The sequence below is a fragment of the Garra rufa genome, chromosome 4, assembly GCF_049309525.1.
Source record: "Garra rufa chromosome 4, GarRuf1.0, whole genome shotgun sequence".
In the NCBI taxonomy this organism is placed as follows: domain Eukaryota; kingdom Metazoa; phylum Chordata; class Actinopteri; order Cypriniformes; family Cyprinidae; genus Garra; species Garra rufa.
Window position 1 is genome coordinate 8,697,819 of NC_133364.1, and position 19,037 is coordinate 8,716,855.

Sequence of the window (19,037 nt, forward strand, 5' to 3'; positions counted from 1 at the left end):
CGCCGCGGCAGGTTTGGGCCGACGAGCAGAAAAATTCGACCGCAGCGAGCTCATAAATCAAACTGACAGTCAGACCGTGGATCCGTCTGACAGACAGACAGAAGGAGACTGAGAGGGTTGCTGACACGCAGGAGCAGGCATCAAAAAGCGAAGCGCACCAAAGAGGGGGGGACGGCGGCAATCCAAACAAAACGTGCGGAAGCAGTTAAATTGATCAGCTAGGTATCATGGACGGGAAACGTCCCCCGCCCCCAGCAGTCTCTTCAACCAGCACCTTCCACCATTGTCTCTCTTCAAGCAAGCCATTATGCAGGGCCTACAGAAAGCAGGACTGACCTCCCGGAGGCTTTGTTTCTGTTTGGATTTGCGAATAGATTTTTTTCAGGCCCCCGCCATCAAATATGGAATAGAAATTGCTCCCTTATTTCTCACGAGACGGCGGGGCCAATCCGCACGGCTCACTCCATTATGCAGTCTGTTTTCCAGTGAGCGCATCACAAGTTTTGCCTCTCTTTCTCTTGCTCTCTCATCCCTAAACTAAAGGAGTGAGGTCTTCCTCACCGTTCTTGACTGAAGGTCTTCCTCTGGAGTCTGTTCAGCCCTACCGCCAGTGTAATTCCGAGCAAAAATTGGAAGTTTAACTTTCCTCCTGTAATGGGGGTCTTTGCTTTCTTGTCACTGAGTAGGTTGTAATGTATTCTGACAGGAGAAGAGGAAAGGGAAAGTGGATGGGAGAGAGAGAGGGAGAGCTCAAGCTAACAGGGTCTCAGCAGAAACTAGCTCTCAGTTTGCTAATGGACCTCTGGAGACTTTGTCCACAGAAGCAAACTTCAGTCATTTTTAAGCCAGACCTCCTAAAAAACAGCTAATAAATTGAGTCTGTACGACATGGAAATGCAACTACTACACCACTTTACATTTCCGAACAGCCCAGACTAAAGAACGGTGTCTTGTCGTTTCATCACATGCGAAATTATACAAACATCGAGCCTCATTCATGAATCACTAACAGAATGAATTTGCATATATGACAATTTACCTGAAAATGGTGTTACAAACTAGTACCACATAAAATTATATGTTGGGCCTGATATTTGAAACATGAGAAGAATTCATTTTTGTGTGAAAGTGTAAACTATGTATGAGCCTGGATCACAAAATCAGTCTTAAGTAGAATAGGTATATTTGCAGCAATAGCCAAACATGCATTGCATGGGTTAAAATAATCAATTTATCTTTTATGCCAAAAATCATTTGGATATTAAGTAAAGATCATGTTCCATGAAGATATTTTGTCAATTTTCTACCATAAATATTTCAAAACTCAACTTTTGATTAGTAATATGCATTGCTAAGAACTTCATTTGGAAAACTTTAAAGGTGATTTTCTCAATATTTCGATTTTTTTGCACTCATAGATTCGATTTTCAAATAGTTGTATCTCGACCAAATATTGTCCATGCAATTTGCAAAGCTTATTCATTCAGCTTTCAGCTGGTTTTGTGGTCGAGGGTCACATATTTACAGCGATTTTTGCAGTAATGCCTCTACAAAAAATTTAACATACAAATTTGATTTAGGTCTTTCGTGACGTCCATATTATGTGACAGTACACAACATTTTTATAGCTGATGCTTCATGATCCAATTGTTTCATTGTAATATGAATCAGCATGTGAATGTTTTAAGCAAAAAGCATTTAAAGAGTTTTACATGGGTGTTTTGTTCACTATGATTTTGCTAATCCTTTTTGTTCGTAACATTGACGTTTACCTGATTTTCCAGATTTATTTTTATCCATGGAAAGATTTCAAGCACAGTTGCTGTGCTTTGATCACTGAAGCGCTGCATTGTTTTTCTGTGTTTTGCCGCTGCTGCTGTTGTTGTTGTTTTTGTTGTTGTCTTCGCCAGCTTACGCAAGAGGCTCGACTGGCGGTAAACAGGGCTCAGAGGGGATGGGGGGTGGGTGGGTGCTGTAAATCTCTCTTAGCTTCCCTCCCTCCGTTACCCCCTCCCCGTGGCCCCATAAGCTGTAATGGACCATTAGAAATGCAAGACAATTAACTATCAATGGCAGAAGGAGGGGGCTCCACGCACCCTCCCACCCACAGTTTTCAGTCCACGCAAACAGGGCGAAGAGAACGAGACGAATAGATTTCACTTGGGCCACATGTATAAACGAACACACTTTCTCGTCCATGTGTGTGATTAGTGTTTTGCGTGTATATGCTCACTCGTATATGCTCTCTCTCTCTTTCTCTCTCACTATAGCAACAGCAGCAGCAGCAGCAGTTGGCGGCACAGCAGCTGGTCTTTCAGCAGCAGCTCTTGCAAATGCAGCAACTGCAGCAGCAGCAGCACCTGCTCAACATGCAGAGGCAGGGCCTCCTCTCTCTGCCCCCTGGCCCAGGACAGCCCACCCTCCCCGGACAGACTCTGCCGCCAGGTAACATCCTCACGTGATCTTCTGAGAGTATGAGTGTGTGGCTGCGTCCTCCTTTAAACTCCCTTTTTTTGTTTCTGCTGCATTTTCCTTGCCATTTCAGTTTTTTTTTTCTCTAGTTCTCTTTCTCTCTTGCCTGTGTCTGTGTGCTTGTTGTTTTCCTCTCTCCCCTTCTCTCTCTCACTCTCACTCTCTCTATCTCCCTCCCCTCCTTGCCTGTTGTTGTTGTTTACGGACTCGCAGTGCGAGCTCAGAGCTCTGAGGAAGACGAGCTGTTGCCATTTGCTTTTTTCCTGGAACAAACACCTGGTGCTACTGTGTTTATCGAAATGGCGCTGGATGACAATAGTTTGAAAATGGCTCTTAATTGGAGTATAGCCGGGGCGGCACGAAGCGGAATAGTCATTTTATCATCCAAGGGATTATATGATGATTTGATTCTGCACACAGAGGCTTGTTTATGAATGCATAATCATGTGCAGATGAGTTCCTGGTTGCTCTGCACTTTCGGATACCACGGAAACGAAGCGAGGGATGAGCGTCCAGGTCGATCTTGCGCCGGTTTACCTCCAGATGCTTAAGTGTGATGCTCAAGTTTCGCAGCAGAGCAGAACAGGTTTACCTACCTTGTTAGAAAAGGGCAGACGGGAGCTCATATGAGAGCTTTGTGGATGATTGTGTCTGTAAACCTGTTTGTGACTCTCTTGCAGCTGGTCTGAGCCCCGCCGAACTCCAGCAACTTTGGAAAGACGTCACCAGTAGCCACGCCATGGAGGACAATGGGCTAAAACACAGCGGCCTGGACCTGAGCACCACCAACAACTCGTCCACTACCTCCACCAGCAACCCCAAAGCTTCTCCGCCCATCACCCATCACGGCATCTCCAACGGCCAGTCCCCGGCCCTCAACAACCGGAGAGAGAGGTACTCTAACACGCACACATGCATGCTAAAGTCAGTCGGAAGGGCGTAGGTTTATTCTTCCGCTTACCCGATCTCCATTGGGTCCTTGAGATCCAGCTGGATTAGCCATGTAAAGTCACTTTGAATATAAGCGTGAAAAGCTCCAAATCCCTTTTCAGACATACATGATCACAAACCTCTCAATAAAGGGTCTTGTGTGCAACACAAAGGCATGTTAACAAACAAACCAAACAGTCGTTTAAGCTACTTTTCATGTGCGACACGAAAAACGAAAGAATGGTTGATGTTTGTCTCCATTTGCGAAAAGGAGCAGGGAGAGGGCTGTGTGTTTTTGTTTGTTTGCTCATCAATAGTTTATTAATGTCTGGATAACACTTGAAATGAGACGAAACCTCCCTCGAGACAGCACGCTATTGAACGCAGCGCCTTCCGGTAAATCAAACGCATGGAGGTGCAACTTTCAGTGGCAGGAACACACAGCTCACCTCACTGTACATTAAGTATTTAATACCTCGCTTTTCTTTTGAAATTGCTTTGCTGCCGCGGCTTGTCATGTAAATAGAATACACTGTGCCGGTGTGGCATTTCCTGAGCGTTTATATGCGCAACGGCCCTTTTATACGCTCCGCGGCTGCTGTAAGACATAGATTCGCATATTTCTCCATGTATTATTCAGTCTGTAGCGGCCATATGTTAGTACATAGCAACAGCCGTTGACTTCACTGGGGGTGGATGTGTTGTGTAATTGGTTTCAAGTACGTAGCGTCTTCACAGAAAGCCCTTTCTTGAGAGAGATATCTTTAGAGGCAGAGAAGAAAAAGGAAAAAACGGAGAGAGACAGAGACATGGAAATAATTTAAGAAATAGGTTACACTCTTCTCGTGTGTTGGCGGAGTCTCTCGGGCCCACGGTCGTTCGTAATCACGGAGTGTGTTGTATTGTCAGAGCCAGCTGCTTTCTAAGATGTGCTGGATCGATAACGGCAAGGTAAAACAGCCGGTGAGGTTTGTGTGTGAGCGTGTGTCGCACACAAACACACGCCGTGCTGGTCTGCTTAGCCTCACTTTCGCACATTAGCCCCTCAGCACCATTAGAACTGGCGGTCGTAACTTACCGCAATGTCTTTTCACAACAGGTTGTGTCCTTAAAAACGCCAGTTCCACCGCAAATGAATCTCCTGGTGAAAATTAAAGCACAGGGGCTGGTTTTCTGCTATTTACACAAGTTGTTCGTAATAGCTTTACAAGGTGAAAGCCTGTGGAAAAAATGTTGACGGCTGATTTTACTTGGCCAGGCCGTGTGTTTTTTAACACACTCATGTGTCCTCAGTAATACTCTGGATCAATAATCACAAGGTGGCCTGATGTTGAGGGAAAGCATGTGTGTTTTTTCAGCTTCTCTGAGCATCAAATCCACCAAATTGACCCAACTTTAGGTCAGTATCCTGACAGGTACCATGTTTTCCACCATGTTTTTAATGCTCATTATTTCTCTCTCAGTTCTCTGCATGAAGAGACCGGAGCATCACACTCCCTCTATGGTCACGGAGTGTGCAAGTGGCCAGGATGTGAAAGTATTTGTGACGACTTCGGACAGTTTTTGAAGTAAGTGATCATCAAGAGATTTTTTTTAATGCTTATTCGATGCTTAGTTGTTACTTTTCCCTCCACTGGCACAATCAACAAAGTTTTCAGACTCCACCTGTAAATCCGCAAAACAGATTTCCCAAAGGGCGCCTGTCGGCTCATCATAGGCAGTGCTCAGAAATGACCGTGCATCTCAACGGCTGTGTGAGTGCATGATGGGCTGGCGTTGAGCGTCAGAAGCTAATGGCAACCCACATAGCCGTGCGGTGTTGTCATGGCGCAGCTAACGGAGTGAAATGAACTCTTCATGCTCCATCAACAATTTAGTTAATTAGCTCATTTGTAATTGGTCGGCTTTGTTGCCGGGACGTGAGTGGGGGGACATCAAAGGAGAAGGTATTTGCAGTGCTGGAGATTGCAGTAGGGTTGTGCCGATGGACGATAGTATCGTGTATCGTCGATAGTCAGAGATATCGCCTGTTGCTGATGCCTTTGACGATATTAGACGATTATTATTATTATCCGTCAACAAAGAACTTAACTTTAGCAATGCAGCGCAAAGAGTCTGTTCTAGGATGCTTCAGAAACTTGGCGTGGTATAAACACACGCATAGAGACGCCACGGCACCTTAACACACCTCGTGCAGTTAAAATGGGAGATATTCATCATGCAGTACGTACGGTGGTAGATTCACTGATTCTAAAGGGAGTGTTATTATATTAGCATTGCAGTCATTAGGATAACAGAGGTAGTAAAACGTGGTTCAGGCTGAATTAATTACGATGTATCATAATCAGTCTGTATATAGTAAACATAAACATTGAGCTCAGTAACGTCTATAGGCGTTAATTAGAATTACGATGCGATCAGATGGCGCTAAACATATGCACGTGTATTACACGCACATCACTTCTCCGCATTCAATATGAACTGAACTAAAACATCACCTGATGACAACTGTCAGATATACAGCGGTAACATTATCGCAATATGACGGGTAAAGAAAGAATCATTCATCTACATTCTGGCACGCACATTTACAACTCACTCACTGACGATAGCAGAGAATGAAACCGAAAGTAACTTGAACAACTCCGGCAGAATTACAGTCAGCGCTCTGTACACGCACAACTTAATCATATGCCAATAGAAAAGTCTACCTTTACAAAACGAATAAGGAATTAAGTACATAGATAACTAATTAAATTAGCACGATAGTATCGTGTATCGGCGATCTCTCAGGCTGACGATAGGGCGATATCAAAATTGAGCATATCGCCCAACACTAGATTGCAGGTTATCACGTTGCCACTCTGAGGAAAGAGCCTCACCATCAAAGAATGGAGAAAAGGGTTCATTTGAATATTCTAATTAGATCCGTAATTAACTGTGAAATAATAATCTGGTGCGTTTGGTGGGTGTAAATGTCCACGTCAATTCATGTAAACGGCTTTTGAGAGCGATGACGTTGGTAAACTGTCTAGACACAGTCTAAAGAGTCCACTCCAAACAAGTCAGCAATTTAGCTCCCTTGAGTGCATTACCTTTTAACTAGTTGGTTATACAGGGTTAATTATCCTCATCTACCCCATTGCCGTTCGTTTATTATGTTCATTGCAGTACAGCGTACATCTGAGATCATGTGATCATTTCCCGCCAAATCTGATGTGCAAATCAATGGCTGAAGTGAACTAAATAAAACCGCTCTGCATCTGACAGCCTGTGCGGTAGGATGCCATTCCAGCAATCATCCTCCAAATCTTCATCGAAATGGGTGCGAGACACCCTCCCAGAGTCGGAGACGCCCGTACTGTAACTCGTACATGAAAACGCTCCCACAAAAGACAGCGTGATCTGAGCCGGCGAGATGGCGGGTGGCGCCGTGCCTTGGAGGAGCGATTGTCGGTGTCAGAAAGAAGCTTTTAATGTCGTTCGGAGATGCCAGTCACTGCTGTGTATCATCCAGGTACACACGCTTAAAATGGTTTACATAAAATAGGTGTCAGATTCAAATGGCACCTTTGATGGGGAAGCAGGGGGCGGAGGGATTCACCCAACCTGCGCGGGCTTGTAGCTCGCGGAGAAGAAACCAGCCGCGGTTTTGTAATCTTTGTTGTGTTGCTGAGAAAGTTGTCAAGATCAGCATTTAAGCGCAGCTCTGCGCTCTTTCATGCGCTGCGCACCTGGAGAGAGGTAGCCAAGAGGTGCCTGGCACGTTATATTAGCTCTGAAGTTCAAATAGACGTGCGTGAATGTGCAACGTGCACCGTGCAAGCAAGCGGGTACACCTCGAGACGTGTGTACTAATGCAACAAAGCACGCCGCTTGCGGGTCTGATTCGGGGCAGCTTATTTGGGGGTTAGGTGCAGCTAAAAGACGGGGCTAATGAATTCATAGCGTTCTAATGTTGTTCTGCCAGGCAGGCGATTTTGTTATTGTTTAAGCTTCAGATTGCTGCTCTAGTTCCCTTATTGATTTCCTCTCACATGTTTGAGAAGAGTCAGGATGAGTGGGGAGAGAAAATACAGACATACCCACTGGCCTGTAATAAAGATTGACGTGCTGTCAGTGCTGTTGCATCTTTCCCATGTGGACGCAATATGAGCTTGTGTATCTCCGTAAACAAACTCTTGCCGTTCTAACAGGGCTTTTGCAGGGAAATGAATCATCCTTTTCAGCTATTTAACATTTAATACTGGTGAAGCGACCTGCCGAGCTTTCGGCACTTACAGCGCTGCGCCTAAAACTGGGCGCTAATGAAAGCCAACAGGAAGTCCCAGGTTAGATTAATCAATGAGTGATGAGTCCTTAGCGAAATTACCGAAATGATTTGATTGGTCCACGTTGGACCAGCTTTAACTCAGCCGATTTTATTCTATCTGTGGATGCGCTTCGCAGTCCGTTGCGTACCTGTCCGTCTGTTTCTTAGACCATCAGAGCCCTCATTCCCCATCTCAAAACAAAAATCAATATGCCTATAAAGTGACCCATAAATTACAGGCGGCTCCAGAGATGTTTGCTCAGAGCGAGCGGGCGGCCCCGTCTCATTCTCCTCTCACCTCTCTGTTTGAACTAAACCCAGCGCCACAGGCTCATTAAGAGATATTGGTGACTGCATCTAACCCCCCTCCAGCCCCCTGCTTTTATCAATGCATAGTCAAACACCTACTGCCTGAATATTTCATAGCCATGCAGTAATCTGGATGTAATCACCAGCACTAACTAGCTCTCGCTAGCGTTAGCACTCGCTTAAGACTCTGTTGTGCTGTATTTCATCCTGCTGGCTATTAAAAAAGGTAATTGCGACTTCATTTCTCACAATTGATACTTAGTATCTCTCAATGGTGACTTTATAGCTTACTATTGATGCTTTAGATGTCACAATTGGACTTTATAACAATGCATTTCTTATAATAATTGTAACAGCTGTGAGTATATTTCCAAATTTATTTGGAATTGTGACTTATCTCAATAATTAATTAATATTTCCACATAATTGCGACTTTGTATCTTATAGTTGCGACTTCATGTCTCCGACTTTTGACATTCTCATAACCGTGCCTAAATGTGACCCTGGACCAAAACAACAGTCATATGCATAAGTAGCATGGGCATATTTGTAGCAATAGCCAGTTATACATTGTATGGGTCAAAATTATTGATTTTTCTTTTATGCCAAAAATCATTGGGATATTAAGTAAAGATTGTTCCATTCCAAGATGTTTTATAAATTTCCTACCATAATTATATCAAAAAGTAATTTTTGATTAGTAATATGCATTGCTGAGACAACTTTAAAGGTGATTTTCTCAGTATTTAGATTTTTTTACCACCCTCAGATTCCAGATTTTAAAATCTCAATTTCAAAACAATTGACCCTTATGACTGGTTTTGTGGTCCAGGGTCACAAATGTCTCACAATTATGTCTATTTTCAATAATTGTGACTCTCTATCTCCAAAAAAAAGCATAAAGAACCTAGTATTTTACACTTTCTAACAATTACATTTATTTTATTTACTCTCATAGAAGGAAACAGGCTTCCATTAGAAAAGAGAACCCCACGTTCCTAAAAGAAACAAGGAAATGAGATTAAGATCTAGATGGTCGCTAATGAGAAACGGGCGTGCGAGATAAGATGTTATTTAGCGAGCCAACTGTCGGGACGACGGAACTAGCCAGTCGTGGCTTTTGAAGCAGCTATAATTTATGACATCCACCATACATCAAGTGCATAAGATAGCATTATGAGCATTGAAATGAAAAGGGTATTTGCAGCATTAGTTCCCTGCGAGGGACCTGATTACATGATTAATGAAATGCCCCTTTGCATGCGCATTCTGAAACAGCAATTAGGCACGGGGCCGGAGAAAGGCACCGACTCTCCAGTCATCCTAGGCGTTTTTATTTTTTTTCTTCTTCTTCTGTTCAATGCTATCTCACTCTTGATTTATAATGGAGAATATCTGAGCATTAGACCTGAAACGGTTACAATAGCAAAAGCAGGCGTGATGGAATGAAATAATTTTAAATGGGCACGGGCGTAATTGAAAGGTAGCGGCGGCCATTGTGTTCTCAAATGTCCTCTGCTTTGATTGGCGTGTTTGAGGAGGATTATGAATACGTTGTTATTTTGCGTTTTGCACATAAACAATAGCTTGCGCTATGAATAGAGAATGAATAGAGAAAATGCTTAGTAGTGTTAAAACTGGCTCGGTGTGGGTGGGTGTGTGTTTGCGCACGAGTGTGTGTGAGCAATTTAAGCTCACACTAATGCACTGGAGGTTGTACTGTAAATGATCATTGAAGGGTCTGCAAGCTAACCTATAATTACAGGAAAGAGAGTGGCAGCATTGGCATTTCACAAGCATGTCTTCTAAAAGAGCGCTTTGTGGGTTTGTCACCAATGATAATTTAGATAGAGGCTCATTACCGAACATCACAACACTTTTAAAAACCTTTTCGCCTCCGTGCGTTCGCCGGGAATAAAGGTCTATTTTAATGGCGGGCTTCTTTTGTGTCCTGCAGACAAAATCCAATCAAGGAAAACCGCCATTGACTGCTCCTGCAGTCTGAAGTGGGTTTTTTTCCCCCTGCGTAATATTCTAATGAAAGGATGAGTAGATACATTTAATATGTCGGCGGAATAATGCACTCTTCGTAGGAGGCGCTTTTTAAACGTTACTCGAGTTAAATTGCATTTATTGTATTTATTTCTTGATAAATGTAGAAGACAAAACCTCTGCGCGAGGCCTTTTGTACGCCAACATCCCTCATAAGCCGTTGTGTTCTGAGCGCTGCCTCTCATTCGCATGACAGTCGCGCTATTGTGATGTTAAACACCGGCTTTCAGCGAGCGCGGGACACACTTGTTAGACGGCGGCGGCTTGTTAAAAGCTAATGGGCTGGACGTCCTGTAATCCAGAAATCATATTCATCAACAACAGTGGTAGTTGATCAACAGCAACCGTCTATTATTAGTTCAGCCTGTGTGTGTCTGAGTGTGTGCATGAGGGGTTGGTTTCTCATCCGTTTCTCCTGTTCACCTACAGGCACCTTAACAATGAACACGCTCTGGACGACAGGAGTACCGCCCAGTGCCGAGTACAGATGCAGGTGGTACAACAGCTAGAGATACAGGTACAGTAGACACATACATATAAGCATATATGCATTTAAAGAAACACTTCAGCCAAAAATGACAAGTCTGGGATCATTTGCACAACCTCATGTCATTCAAACATGTATGACTGATGTGTTTCCATACAATGAAAGTCAATTTAGTTTAGTGATAGTTTGGACCCCATTGACTTTTATTGTATGGACACTTATGTTTTACACAAGAAAATCATACAGGTTATGAATAATAAGAGGGTGATTAAATGACAGGATTGACATTTTTGGATGAGCTATCACTTTAAAGACAACATAAAAATGACATTCACAATGCATGTGTGATTTGTAGGCTGATTTCTCTACAAATTGAAAATATTGTTGCATTATCGAAACCAATGTGGCTTGTCAGGGTTCGTACAAGGTGCTTAAACTACTTAAATTTGACTTAAATTTTAAATTTAAGGCCTGGAAAACCCTTGAAAATTACAATATTGTACTTGAGAAGTGTTTGAATTATTGAAATACAATTTATCTATGAATAAGCATTTAATTTTTTAATAAATCTCTTTGATTGTGAATCATTTGATCATTTGACTTTTTTTTTAAAGTAGTGATTGAAAAGTCCTTGAAAGTCCTGTTCATTTTACAGTATCTGTACGAATCCTGGTTTGTGTACTCGTACTTCAAACTTAACATTGTCTATGAATAAAAACAACTGCTAAATGAATAAATGTAAGCAAACAGGACTATGTGCTTATCCATTGGGAAACATGTTCGAAAACAATCATTATTTAGATATTAGTCTTTAATTTAGACCAAAACTGAGTTTTATGCACTAGGACAGTGAAAAGTGGCTGTTCAGTACCAACACGTTTTGCTTGTTTTTGATTTCATGTTGTCTTTAACACACACACTTGTTCAACTTCAGCTGCTTTTTTAGAGCATAACACTATAAACATTTAGTTAATTAGCTTGTTGCCATAAAAAACTTGCAGCGCATAAAGTGTAAAAATGCACGAGGGACACCTTAAGCAAATCCATCCCAACAAAGGTGAAAACCATCACGGGCCTTTATAATTGAATCATGGTTTGTGCTTATTTTCTATCCCGTCCAATTAATATGCGCGCATCTGGGCTGGACTGTGTTAATTAAATACACTTTGCACCTGAAGGAACCTCTAAAGAGAGCCACTATTTTCAGTAGCTGGAGCGTGACCTTATTAAGGTGTCACGCTGGCGAGATAATGAGAGCAGTGATTGAGGGATGCTATTACTCAGCGCTGCGGCCATCTCTCCCGCCAGTTAACGCTCTGTCCTTTGCCTCACACCTTCCGGTGCATCATGGGATGCAGAGCATGGGGTTAAAATCCATCTTTCTTCTGTTAATTTCAAATAAATAACCCGTTTCGCTTGCAGAATAATTGCGGGCTCTGCTTGTTTTTTTATGTAAATCTAGCGGTTCCCTCGCGTTTGCGCACGCAAAGAGCCGGCTCGCCTTTGTAGTGCGGATTGCTTTCTGACCGTGGCTCCTCTAAGCCTTCGTGATGCCCATCTGAATGCAAGCCAAGCGTTCCCCTCAACCTTTAAAGGTTTTTACGCTCGGCGAAACCCTCCCTATTTATTTGTTGGGCTCTTGAAACAGAACAATGAATAATTCTTGTTTATATGTAAAATAACAGACGGACATCACGATTTCTCCCTTGACTTGTTCTCTTGTTCGTTGATACCACAAAGCTGGCGTGCTTACACTGTGACCAATTACAGCAGCGCTGCTGTTTTCTGTCCTTCTGGGCTTTTTCCCACTCTTTTTTGCACTCCGTCAGTGGTAATGAGGCCCGGTTCAGAGCTCGAATGCCGGCTCACCGGCGGAGTTCAAGGCGGTGCGCCGTGCGGGCCGGTCCCTGTCACTCTCTGTGAGTTAGATTGATGATAACAGATCGCCGGGGCACTAACTGGACCTCGGAGGACCCGGGAGGAGGCAGGGAGGCGGGACCGACTGGCACTCTGTTTGCGGGACCCCTTCACCTCTCGGCAGCTGCTAGATCCAGTCCAGCCCTAACAGTGTCCACAGGACTTTGAGTCGCCGACCAGGACCCTCTAATTTATGGCCTGAGTAGCTTGTTACTGTCAGAGCTTTGCTGACCTAAATTCTGCTATTGACAAAAAGATGAAGTGCTATTTGTTTTCCGTGACCTCCGAGCACCACCTTCAGCTCTCCATCACCGTACCTCGAGGAATGGTTCTCTTATCCTTGCTTTAATCTGCCTCTCTCTCGCTCTCAGTGGTTCTCAACTGGTTTTGCTTCAGAACCTAAGGACATCAAGTGTCCAACACAGAACAAAACGGTTTCTTATCATCTAAATGTAACAAAAACATCCTCAAAAACATACATAAAAGGGAAGTACTTTGCAAGTAAGGATGTATACCTGCACTGGAAAAAAAATGCTTTTCTTACTTAGACTTTTTGTCTTGTTTCCAGCCCAAATATCTAAAAATTAAATTATATTAAAATTAATTTCTTGTTTTCAGAAAAAAACAAGTCAAAATTAAGTGAGTTTTTGATTAGAACAAGCAAAATAATCTGCCAATGGGGTAAGCAAAAAATATTTTTTCAAACAGAAAACAAGATTATTTTTCTTACCTTATTGGCAGATTATTTTGCTTGTTTCAAGCAAAAATGCAATTAATTTTGATTTTTCTGAAAACAAAAACATTTTTACTTCCTTCTTGATTTAAGAATTTTTAGATTTTTTGGCTTGAAACGAGACCAAAAAATATAAGTAAGAAAAGCTTTTTTGCAGTGTGAATTTTTGCATGTATTCCTCTTGGTTAATGTGAATTTTAATGTGCAATGTAGTTTAAACTTTAAGTTTAAGAATTAATATTCACCTAGATTAATGCAGAATGCATTATAATATGGTAACAGATATTAATATTATTTATTTATAATGCCAAGAGCTATCTATGTTTATCTATTTTGTTTACATGCATAAAACAGACAAATGTGACAGGTGAATTTGCTCTGAAATACTTGTTTGAGAAGATACATGATGTTTTCCTGGTGTTTTCCTCTCCTTTTGAAAAGCCTGTTTATTATTCTATCCTAATTCTACTCAAGTGATTGGTAATTGCATTTTTTATTTGCATTTAACATTGTTGTTTTATAGCTGTCCATGACCCCATTGGAAAAGGCCTCCAGCTGTTTTTTGGGTCACGACCCACAGGTTTAGAATCGCTGTTTTATGTCTGTGTCTTTGAGGCGAGCTTAAGGAAGCCGGTCCAGCCATATGCAGGATTTATTACAAGAAGACAAGCTTGATAACAAGATGTATTACTGTGGTAGTCTGGGGAAAATCACTCATTTCTAAAACCAGCCTGTTTTCTTTTTTCTCTCTCTCTCCCTCCCTCTTTTCCGCTAACAGCTTTCTAAAGAACGTGAGCGTCTTCAGGCGATGATGGCACACTTGCACATGAGGCCCTCAGAGCCCAAACCATCACCAAAACCGGTGAGTGCATATTGGTACGCGTACAGTAAACAGGACTCGGATGGTAAATGAGCTCTCTAACGGCTGGAGGATGAGAGGAGAATGGGATTTGTAATGCCTGCTTTCTTGGGATCCTATCAGGACCGAGAGAGCATTAAATCATACACCCGATCTCAGCCAAAAACGTAGAGCCATTACACTCTGATGGCTTTAGCACGGCAAACAACCTGTTGGCCGGTAAAAGCTGTTTAGCGCCGCAACCGCAAGCGCACTTAAAGTAGGGGGAAGACGTTTCGTTTTAGAAAACAAACAGTTTGAAATGATGGAAGGAAACGGCGAGAAGATGATCTGTGCAGAAATAACCTGTAATCTGTAAACATTCAGAGATATAGCTGTGTATTTGGAGAAAAATGGAGCGGTGTATGAAAACAGCCCATCTGTCTGGATCCCTGTAGACAAAAAAAAACATCAGATTTCACACTCTTAACCATTAATCAACAGCAAAATATAAAAGACACAGAGTGTTGTGCTGGAAATGAAAGTGTTTACAAAAGAGAGTAGGCTGCGCTAAATATTATTTATCGGAATTATTTATTAGCTATTCAATATATTGCGGGGGAAAACATTGTTAGCGTGTTGCCACCGCTTAGCAAGTAGCTAATTTCCCCAGCATAATTTTTCTCATCACCTCCCACCGTATAAAGCAGATAATCACAAGACAGAATAATTATCCTGTAAATCCATCAGGAATCGACTGCTCACCTCTGTCGATTTATTATTCAGGGTTTTTTTTTCCCGGGTTTTCATCCTCAGAACTCCAGCAGCTCGGTAAAATCGACTCTAATAAAAAACGTTCAGCCTATAATCCATGACCGCATATGAATGAATAATATTAATGAAGTATTACATTACATAAACCGCACATGAAAGGACTGCTAATTGCATTTGATGATGAGCAATTAATGGCAAGTTCTTAAATAATCAGCGAGGGTCTGCGTTTTTTTTTTCAGGCTCATTCCTTTTTGTCTTAGTGCAAGTCTTGCGCAAATGCTTTAACGTTATCGCTTTTGCAGGTACAAAAGAGAACACATGTATCCTCCCCACGAAAAAGGGATGTTACAGATAATACGGCGGTACTTTCGCGCCCTCGTACACACAGGGCCGACAGAGAACCGTCCCACACATTTGATAAATATTAATAGTGCGAATTTATTAGCACGACAAAATGAGCACTGGCAAACCCTCAACAGCTATCAGTAGCCCAACACAAGGTGCTGGTACACTGTTATACGACCCCATTTAAACTCTGAATGGCACTTCATTAAATGTTACCTTTTGGCCATGCCATGGCTGGCTGAAAATCAAAGTTACCAAGGCTGCTAGTCCTGAATAATGAGGGGCTCTTTTTTTCCCAACCCCTTCCTTTCCTCTCAGCCAACCTAGAATATATATTCAGATGAGCAGCGGTAGTAAAGGGCTGATCCCTGTGTCTCATTCACTCCTGCTCAGTTAAGCTTTAATAAATTCCATTTTGCAAACACCGGATTGTATGCCTGCAAACATGTTACGCTTGTTGCCGTAACCAGGTGAGGAGAGGGGAGGAAAATCTTGTCTTAACATTTTAAATATACATGCGGCACACTCTCTATCTGTTTCCCCGCTCGCTCACTACTGATAGGATTTATTATGAAGTGCCTTTTTCCAATGTTTGACAGTGTATCAAAACCTTTTTAGATGAGTAGTGTGTAATTACGGCCTGATGTGGTGGTTTGGCCTCAATAAGAAAGATATTAAGAGAGACAATCCTCAAATCTGGTGCCGTGACCCAGTCCCTGGCAAATTATACAGTGTATTATACACATCAAACTGCATTTTTGCAAGCAAAGACAAAGATGGGAATACAAATGTGACCCTGGACCACAAAAGCAGTCTTATGTAGCATGGGTGTGTTTGTAGCAATAGCCGAAATACATTGCATTGAGTCAAAATTATAGATTTTTCTTTTATGCCAAAAATTATTAGGATATTAAGTAAAGATCATGTTCCACGAATATATTTGATAAATTTCTTACTGTAAATGTAACTTATTTTTTTGATTAGTAATGCATTGGTAAGACCTTCATTTGGATAACTTTAAAGGCGATTTTCTCAATATTTAGATATTTTTGCACCGTCAGATTCTAGATTTTCAAATAGTTGTATCTCAGCCAGATATTGTCCCATCCCAACAAACCATACATCAATGGAAAGCTTTTTTGTGCAGCAAAAAATGATTGCTTTTGTGGTCCAGGGTCACAAATGTCAATATATTAAGCACAAAACTTTATTTGTCTCTTAGATAACAAAGCTAGTTTTTGTTTTGGGGCTTTGTAAAGATGAAAAAAAATATTTTTAAATCAAATGAAATTTGAAATCAAATTCAAAATGAAACAAAAAAATGTTTTGTATAATTTTTTATTGTATATATAAAAAAAAAATCTAATGAAATTTGAATTCAAATTCAAAATAAAACAGAATATTTGTTAAAAGACCAGGAACACGTATAGAAGTAAAATGTCAGGTTTTATATAATTTTTTTATTTTAAAATAAATAAATATTTAATAAGGAAGCTGTTTAGAAGTTATAGGGGTCAGTTTTGATTTCTTATTGACTTTAAGACACAAGTATTTACTTAGCACGTGATGTAATGTCAACAACATAACCGCTTACCCTTTTCCTAAGACGTCCCTCTGGTAGACAATGCGTCATTGTCATTAATTTCCTTTCAAGGTCTTAGTTCCAGTCGTTAGCCAGGATACAACATTCCCCTAGAGGAGTCATTGATTTCTCACGAAGTGGTATAGCGTGTGCCACTCTCCGTGTTGGCATTATCTCATTATCGTTAAGTGGAGCTGTAATTGTCTATAGAGCAGCCGCCTGAGAATAGCCGGCTTGACATTTCATTGTATTTATCAACACGTGCCACAAACGATTGTTGATGTCCGACTGGCGGTCGTTTTCAATTCCGACAGCACCGGAATTCCGCTTGCCAATTCGCAATTAAGGCAATTTGGTTTGAATATGTAATGATGTCATTACCATTCAAAGGAATTAACGGCGAGACTAAAGGTCAGGGTGGAATTTTCCACTCAGGTGAAGCTGGGACACAGAAAAAGTGCATATTGATAGAAAAAAAAACCTGACACTGTGTTTGGGTGGTAAGACAGGAAGACAGTGAGACGGATCACTAGCGAAGCACCAGGTTATGGCAGGAAGCCAGGTGATGTTCTTCTTACCACCAAGTGTGTGTGTGTGTGTGTGTGTGTGTGTGTGTTTTGCATCCAGGGAGCTCTTATGGGATAGAGATGGGCCGGGATAACTCACAGGCTGATGATCATTAGATAATCTTTAACAGCGTGCTCTAATTAGAATTCTTATGATACAATTTCATCCTGTAATTAGTGCAGATTGGCTGCTTCCTCCTTTGCTTATTAGGGGAAACACAGCTGTAGGAATGAGCCAGCACTCGTTTCAAACCCTCTCTCTCTCTCTCTCTCTCTCTTCTCCAGCTGAATCTCGTCTCCAGCGTCACCATGTCAAAGAACCTCCCGTCCGTCTCGCCCCCCAACTTACCTCAGACGCCCACCACGCCCACCGCTCCAGTCACGCCCCTTTCTCAGATGCCCCAGGTGCCCAACGTTCTCAGTCCCGCCAACGTGCCCAACATGGGCGCCATGCGCAGACGCCACACCGACAAATACTCCATGCCCTTGTCCTCAGGTTTGTAAATTGTGGGGTTTTTTTATGCAAATGAGGCTCAGATCAAATCATCAATATTCAATGCATTTTAATTACAGGCAAATATAAAATGATGCAATATTCAAGAAGGCGACGCATGTAAAAACATCCTGTTTGATGTTTATATTTACTGGTCTTCCGAAAGTGTTGGAGCAGCGGGGAAGGCATGAATTATTCAAACACATACAAAATATCGACGCGGGCTCTAATTTCACGAGCGTGTTAATGTTTAAGATTTCTCCAGAGAGAGATTAATTAAAAATGTATTTAGTTGGACATGTAAAATGCTGATTTGAAGTGTCCCCCCCAACCACCCCACCCACCCCTCCAACTCGCCTCTCGTTTTAATTTGATAAACTCCTGAATGAATTCCTGGCGGAGAGACGTTTAGCAATTATCCCAGGTGGCGACACTTGGGTTTATTTATTTATTTTGGTATTTATCTTTGCTTTATTTTTCTCCGCAGAGATCGCCCCAAACTACGAGTTTTACAAGAACGCCGACGTCAGGCCGCCGTTTACTTATGCAACCCTCATCAGGCAGGTGAGTGGGAAATAAATTAGCTTTAGCCTGATTAGATTGTAATTAATTGCTGCTTGAATTAAATCTGGGTGAGAGCGCCTCGAACGCACTCCAGTCTCTAACGCTCCGCTTAATGGCATCTCATCGCAGGCTATCATGGAGTCAAATGACATGCAACTAACGCTCAACGAAATCTACAGCTGGTTCACGCGCACCTTCGCCTACTTCAGACGCAACGCCGCCACCTGGAAGGTAACGTGCCTCCTGAAAAGGACGAATTCTCTCTTTATCTTGCTCTCGCTCGCTCTCTCTGTGACAAGTGAAAGAATAATTCAGCCTCTGATATCGTTTTCTAATTTGGTGCAATTAATAGCCGAGTCTTGATGGGGAGGTGTGCGCTCTGACGCGCTAATTACTAACCAGCCACTCAATCATCAGCACCTTTTGTTAGACGTGGCGTATTACTGCTTTCTCAGTGTCTCCTTTTCATTTTTTCTCCCTCCCCACCCTGCATATTATTGGTTAATTAGTTTGAAAGATGGCTGTTTGCCTTGTAGACGCACTCCGCTACATCCCTTTTCTTGTTGTTGTTGATGTCGGCCAGGGCTGCGCACAGACTATAACTCACGCGGCGAGACAAAAAGCAAAGGAGAACAAGACAAATGGAGAGAGAGGTTAAGACCC

At 42.1% G+C, this 19,037-nt stretch overlaps 1 protein-coding gene across 4 annotated transcripts in view; it reads left to right on the forward strand.

Moving 5' to 3' along the window:
• The window catches only part of foxp2 (forkhead box P2), a 111,762-nt gene that overhangs the window by 79,518 nt on the left and 13,207 nt on the right, over positions 1-19,037 (forward strand). For all 4 annotated transcript variants that reach the window (XM_073838595.1, XM_073838596.1, XM_073838597.1 and 1 more), the window contains exons 8-15: positions 2,271-2,445; positions 3,153-3,366; positions 4,866-4,970; positions 10,505-10,592; positions 13,991-14,074; positions 17,603-17,813; positions 18,298-18,374; positions 18,504-18,605. In XM_073838595.1, the coding sequence (XP_073694696.1) occupies positions 2,271-2,445; positions 3,153-3,366; positions 4,866-4,970; positions 10,505-10,592; positions 13,991-14,074; positions 17,603-17,813; positions 18,298-18,374; positions 18,504-18,605 (1,056 nt within the window). The remainder of the gene's footprint in view (positions 1-2,270; positions 2,446-3,152; positions 3,367-4,865; positions 4,971-10,504; positions 10,593-13,990; positions 14,075-17,602; positions 17,814-18,297; positions 18,375-18,503; positions 18,606-19,037) is intronic.